General features: G+C 45.1%; 1 protein-coding gene across 1 annotated transcript; it reads right to left on the bottom strand.

The window, feature by feature from the left end:
• Positions 1-539: 539 nt before the first annotated feature.
• On the bottom strand, positions 540-7,247 carry nup42 (nucleoporin 42). Its single transcript, XM_051664093.1, is given in 8 exon segments — positions 540-1,088; positions 1,278-1,377; positions 1,467-1,553; positions 1,745-1,821; positions 5,711-5,799; positions 6,467-6,701; positions 7,093-7,162; positions 7,164-7,247. Coding segments are annotated over 8 exon segments (1,230 nt in total). The 5' UTR covers positions 7,233-7,247; the 3' UTR covers positions 540-585.

Raw genomic sequence — 7,247 nt, 5'->3', positions numbered from 1 at the left:
AGACAGACAGAAAGATAGACGGATATACAGACAGACATATAAGACAGTTAGTTAGACATACAGTTAGACAGATATATATAGTAAGACACAGAGACAGATAGACAGACAGAAATATAAACACAGACAATTAGATAGACAGATAGCCAATTAGAGACAGACAGAAAGATAGAGACAGACTGATAGTTAGATAGACAGACAGAAAGATACATAGACAGACAGATAGTAAGACAGACATACTGTTAGATAGATAGATAGATAGATAGACAGACAGATAGACAGACACTTAGACAGACAGAAAGATAGACAGTTAGTAGTTACCCTGCAATAGACTGACAGACAGACAGATACTTCGGGGTTTTTTTTTTAGATATGCTGTAGATTGATAGATAGACAGACTGACAGACAGACAGACATGTTTTTTTAGATATGCTGTAGATTGATAGTTTTTTTATGGATTACCACCCTAAAAGCATTATGACTGCAGTAAAGCTTAAATAAAACATAAAGACACATTGTTTATTTTTCATAAACACATTTATTAATATTGTATTCGAAAGACCCGCTCCCAAACCACCAGAGTCCGTGTCAGACCATGAGCAGGTCAGCGGGAGGCGGTTTAAGGGGGATTTGTCCCAGTGTGAAGCGTTTCGCTGTGAATTCCTTCAGTTCGTCAGGGGTCAGATCACTCTGAGCTGTGAAGAGATTGTCCGCAGCATTCCCAGTATTCCCAATGCCTGCCGCTCCACCAAACAAACTGCCGCTGCTCTGACTCACACTGACACCCCCTGCTGGTGCCGCTGACCCAAACCCGCTGCCAAACCCTCCCGCAGAGCTACCGGAAGAGGGCGATTTGAAGCTGAACGCCGTGGCTGAGCCGAACGCTCCCGTGCTGGGTTTATTTGCCACGTCTGGAGCTGCAAAGGAAAAGGACGCCGCAGAAGGAGCGGAACTGCCGAAACCCGTCGAGGGCTGAGCTGTGGTGGACGTAGAGCTGAATCCAGATGCTTGCTGGGTATTTGATGCACCGAAACCAATTCCGGGCGTGGCAAAGCTAAAAGTGCTGCTGCTCTGAGAGCCCGAGCCAAACCCTGAGAACATAATGAAAAGTTAAAAGTGAAGCTTTCCTAATTTTCAATTAGTGCAATTCAACATGCTTTAAGATATGTCATTAATATACTTCCATATTAACCGTTCAGAAGAGACGTAATACAACTGGATTGATCCGCAGTGTGAACGTGGCATTTCGTGCAAATGTTACAACTCTTGTCAGTGCATACCTCCAGTTCCGATGCCAGATGCGGTCGAGCTGAACCCAAAGCCTGATGATCCAAACCCATGTGATGATGTTTGAGAACTGGAGTTATTGAGCTCTGAAATCTGAGGACATCACAATCACATGTTTTAAAGATCAGGAAATACTGTAGTTTCATATCATGCAGCTTGTAGATCCATCAGCATGATCTTACCACACTGATCTGAGTGGAGCTGCTCATAGTTTGGAGTTCTTGAACTCTGCTCCTCCATTGGTTGGCCAGCTGCTGCACTGAGTTCTCCTGAAACATCACAGTATTGAGTGAACTTTGGCATTAAATATCAAACTATTCTATACTTAGAATAGAAAAAGGTTCCCTTCAAGACATGCATTGACGCTATGTCAATTATGAACTTTCCCCTGTGGATTCTTTTTGTTTTCAAATAAACTCTTAAGATCATATTCATGGAGGAAGTGATGTCATTATCTTACATAAGCCTGCAGGTCACCAGATGCACTGCTAGTGTAATATTCCAGTCTCAGCTCTTCAGGAGACAACTCAACGAACCCTGCAATACACCAAAACATGTAGAAATCCATTCCAGCTGACAGTCACAGTTCACGTTATGCAGATTTAATAAACATGTCAACAATGTCCGACAGTGTGTGTTCATGCATCACAGGAGATTCATGAAAATTCATTTCTCAAATTCTGTATTGTGTTTAATAGAATTCTGTGCTGGAAATAACGCTGATGGAAATGACACTTAAAACTTGTTAAATAAAACGAATTAATCCTTTGTCATGCTTAGGCTCATTTCAAAGATAATATAGTGACAGAGTGACAGACAGACTGAGAGTGACTGACTGACAGACAGAGTGAGTGAGTGAGTGAGTGAGTGACTGACAGACAGAGTGAGTGACAGAGTGAGTGACTGACAGACAGACAGAGTGAGTGACAGACAGAGTGAGTGAGTGAGTGAGTGAGTGACTGACAGACAGAGTGAGTGACAGAGTGAGTGACTGACAGACAGAGTGAGTGACAGAGTGAGTGACTGACAGACAGAGTGAGTGACAGAGTGAGTGACTGACAGACAGAGTGAGTGACAGAGTGAGTGACTGACAGACAGACAGAGAGAGTGAGTGAGTGAGTGAGTGAGTGACTGACAGACAGACAGAGTGAGTGAGTGACTGACAGACAGACAGAGTGAGTGACTGACTGACAGACAGAGTGACTGACTGACAGACAGACAGAGTGACTGACTGACAGACAGACAGAGTGACTGACTGACAGACAGAGTGACTGACTGACAGACAGAGTGACTGACTGACAGAGTGAGTGACTGACAGACAGAGTGAGTGAGTGAGTGACTGACAGACAGAGTGAGTGACTGACTGACAGACAGACAGAGTGAGTGACTGACTGACAGACAGACAGAGTGACTGACTGACAGAGACAGAGTGACTGACTGACAGAGTGAGTGAGTGACAGACAGACAGAGTGAGTGACAGAGTGACAGAGTGAGTGAGTGACTGACAGACAGACAGACAGAGTGAGTGAGTGAGTGACTGACAGACAGACAGTGAGTGACTGACAGACAGACTGAGTGACTGACAGACAGACAGAGTGAGTGACTGACAGACAGACAGACAGACAGAGTGACTGACAGACAGACAGACAGACAGAGTGACTGACAGACAGACAGACAGACAGACAGACAGACAGAGTGACTGACAGACAGACAGAGTGAGTGACTGACAGACAGACAGAGTGAGTGACTGACAGACAGACAGAGTGACTGACAGACAGACAGACAGACAGAGTGACTGACAGACAGACAGACAGACAGAGTGACTGACAGACAGACAGACAGACAGAGTGACTGACAGAGAGACAGACAGAGTGAGTGACAGAGTGAGTGAGTGACTGACAGACAGAGTGAGTGAGTGAGTGAGTGAGTGACTGACAGACAGAGTGAGTGACAGAGTGAGTGACTGACAGACAGACAGACAGAGTGAGTGAGTGAGTGAGTGAGTGACAGACAGACAGACAGACAGAGTGAGTGAGTGAGTGAGTGAGTGACTGACAGACAGACAGACAGACAGAGTGAGTGAGTGAGTGAGTGAGTGACTGACAGACAGACAGAGTGAGTGACTGACTGACTGACAGACAGAGTGACTGACTGACAGACAGACAGAGTGACTGACTGACAGACAGACAGAGTGACTGACTGACAGACAGAGTGACTGACAGAGTGACTGACTGACAGAGTGAGTGACTGACTGACAGAGTGAGTGACTGACAGACAGAGTGAGTGAGTGAGTGACTGACAGACAGAGTGAGTGACTGACTGACAGACAGACAGAGTGAGTGACTGACTGACAGACAGACAGAGTGACTGACTGACAGAGACAGAGTGACTGACTGACAGAGTGAGTGAGTGACAGACAGACAGAGTGAGTGACAGAGTGACAGAGTGAGTGAGTGACTGACAGACAGACAGACAGAGTGAGTGAGTGAGTGACTGACAGACAGACAGTGAGTGACTGACAGACAGACAGACAGACTGAGTGACTGACAGACAGACAGAGTGAGTGACAGACAGACAGAGTGAGTGACTGACAGACAGACAGACAGACAGAGTGACTGACAGACAGACAGACAGACAGAGTGACTGACAGACAGACAGACAGACAGACAGACAGACAGAGTGACTGACAGACAGACAGAGTGAGTGACTGACAGACAGACAGAGTGACTGACAGACAGACAGACAGAGTGACTGACAGAGAGACAGACAGAGTGAGTGACAGAGTGAGTGACAGAGTGAGTGACAGAGTGAGTGACAGAGTGAGTGACAGAGTGAGTGACTGACAGACAGAGTGAGTGACAGAGTGAGTGACAGAGTGAGTGACTGACAGACAGACAGAGTGAGTGAGTGACTGACAGACAGACAGAGTGAGTGAGTGACTGACAGACAGACAGAGTGAGTGAGTGACTGACTGACAGACAGAGAGTGAGTGACTGACAGAGTGAGTGACTGACAGACAGACAGACAGAGTGAGTGAGTGACTGACAGACAGAGTGACAGACAGACAGAGTGAGTGACAGAGTGAGTGACTGACAGACAGACAGAGAGTGAGTGACAGAGTGAGTGACAGAGTGAGTGACAGAGTGAGTGACTGACAGACAGACAGACAGACAGAGTGAGTGAGTGACTGACAGACAGACAGAGTGAGTGAGTGAGTGACAGACAGAGTGAGTGACAGACAGAGTGAGTGACAGACAGACAGACAGAGTGACTGACAGACAGACAGACAGACAGAGTGACTGACAGACAGACAGACAGACAGAGTGACTGACAGACAGACAGACAGAGTGACTGAGTGACAGAGTGAGTGAGTGACAGAGTGAGTGAGTGACAGAGTGAGTGACTGACAGACAGACAGACAGACAGAGTGAGTGACTGACAGACAGACAGACAGACAGACAGAGTGAGTGAGTGACAGAGTGAGTGAGTGACAGACAGACAGACAGACAGACAGAGTGAGTGACTGACAGACAGACAGACAGACAGAGTGAGTGACTGACAGACAGACAGACAGACAGAGTGAGTGACTGACAGACAGACAGACTGACTGACTGACAGACAGACAGACAGACAGACAGACAGACAGACAGACAGAGTGAGTGACAGACAGAGTGAGTGACAGACAGAGTGAGTGACAGACAGACAGACAGACAGAGTGAGTGACAGACAGACAGACAGAGTGAGTGACAGACAGACAGACAGAGTGAGTGAGTGAGTGAGTGACAGACAGACAGACAGACAGAGTGAGTGACAGACAGAGTGACTGACAGACAGACAGACAGACAGAGTGACTGACAGACAGACAGACAGAGTGACTGACAGACAGACAGACAGAGTGACAGACAGAGTGAGTGACAGACAGAGTGAGTGACAGACAGAGTGAGTGACAGAGTGAGTGACTGACAGACAGACAGACAGAGTGAGTGACTGACAGACAGACAGACAGAGTGAGTGAGTGACAGAGTGAGTGACTGACAGACAGACAGACAGAGTGAGTGAGTGACAGAGTGAGTGAGTGACAGACAGAGTGAGTGAGTGAGTGAGTGACAGACAGACAGAGTGAGTGACTGACAGACAGACAGAGTGAGTGACTGACAGACAGACAGAGTGACTGACAGACAGACAGACAGAGTGACAGAGTGAGTGACTGACAGAAAGACTGACAGACAGACAGAGTGACTGACAGACAGAGTGACAGACAGAGTGACAGAAAGAGTGAGTGACAGAAAGAGTGACAAAGTGACAGATAGATAGATAGTCTCCCCCCCCGCTAATACTGTATTTAATCATAACTATATATATATATATATATTATATTTTTTAAAATACAGGACAACATTGTGGTGAATCAGTGTGCTAATCTTACCTGAGATCTGTGTCTTGAGAACAGAATAACATGAAAATGGCCACTGGCCAGAAATCTGCCAGGACTCCATATCTTGCTGGATTGTTTCACTGAAATAAAAAACAAACAAACATACAATTGTAAAACTATACAAATACACAGCGCATCAATTACATCAATATCCTAATTAAGCAGACAGCAAATAAGCATCAACTGAGCTTAAAGGCATAGTTCACCCAAAAATGACAATTTAGGTAAGTGAATGGTGACTAGAACTTTGAAGCTCCAAGAAGCAAATATAGGCAGCATAAAAGTAATCCATAAAACTCCAGTGGTTTAATCCACGTTTTCAGAAGTGATATGATAGGTGTGGGTCCTTTTTTTTTTTATTTTTTTTTTTTTTACTATAAATCTCCACTTTCACTTTCACATTCTTTTATTTTTGCAATTCACATTCGTTGTGCATATCGCCACTTACTGGGCATGGAGGAGAATTTGTGTGTGTGTATGTAGTAAAACAGGACTTAAATATAGATCTGTTTCTCACCCACACCTATCATATCACTTCTAAAGACACGGAATAAACCACTGGTGTCTTATGGATTACTTTTATGCTGCCTTTATGTGCTTTTTAGAACTTCACATTTTGTACCCTGTTGACTTGCATTGTATGAACTATTCTTAAAATCTGTCTGTCTTCCGCAGAAGAAAGAAAGTCATACCCATCGTACACAGGGTCTGTCATTATGGACAGTACAAGTCCAGCAAATCACTTACACATGTTTTGCATTGTCATCCGCTGAGTTTTGTCCTCCTTTATCAAAGTTACTGTTAGTGTTGAGTGCTGAGAATCTGTTCTGGGTGGAGAAGCTGAAATCAGAGCTTTTGGTGTCTCTCGTCCCACCACCTCTGTTCCAGTCATTACCACCACCACGAGAAAACGTTGAGGCCTGGATGTAATCGCCACCACCGGTCCGTTGAGAGGGGTTTATCCACACTCGATTTCCAAAGCCTGGAGTGAGACAAACAACAACACCACATGTAAACAGACAGACTTTAGGTAAAGCTCAGTTTAACCCAGGCTGTTATAACAAAAGCACCACAAGAGAAATCAAGATGAGGCTCAAGATTGAGAGATCCAGCAGACTCTCTGTCACTGTCAGGATGGGGTGCAGGTCTGGACTCTTAATGAACACATGGCACATCACTCAGTGATAGAATCAAATGGTACTCTGAGATACTATGGTACTAAATGTAAACCTTATTCATATAATATAACATGGTATTATAATCTACCATTATGTACTTCAAGCATTACAGCCACAAGAGTGTCCAACATAACTCAATGTTGATTTAAATCACGGTCACATTTGTCTGTTTCAGAGATATGGTGTGTGTTTGACCTCCTCTGTTGCTCTGCTGGTTTCCTCTATAATCTCCTCCTCCTCCTCCTCCTCCTCCTCCTTTCGCCTCTCGGATGTTCATTCCAGCATTTATCTCCGTATCTGCAGCGGCCCTGGAGAAAGAAGCTGCACACGGTCATTTTAGACTTTTATAA

The sequence above is a fragment of the Myxocyprinus asiaticus genome, chromosome 30 (genome assembly GCF_019703515.2).
Source record: "Myxocyprinus asiaticus isolate MX2 ecotype Aquarium Trade chromosome 30, UBuf_Myxa_2, whole genome shotgun sequence".
In the NCBI taxonomy this organism is placed as follows: Eukaryota; Metazoa; Chordata; class Actinopteri; order Cypriniformes; family Catostomidae; genus Myxocyprinus; species Myxocyprinus asiaticus.
The sequence above is the reverse complement of the archived record's forward strand: the minus strand, read 5'-3'. Positions and strand labels throughout refer to the sequence as shown.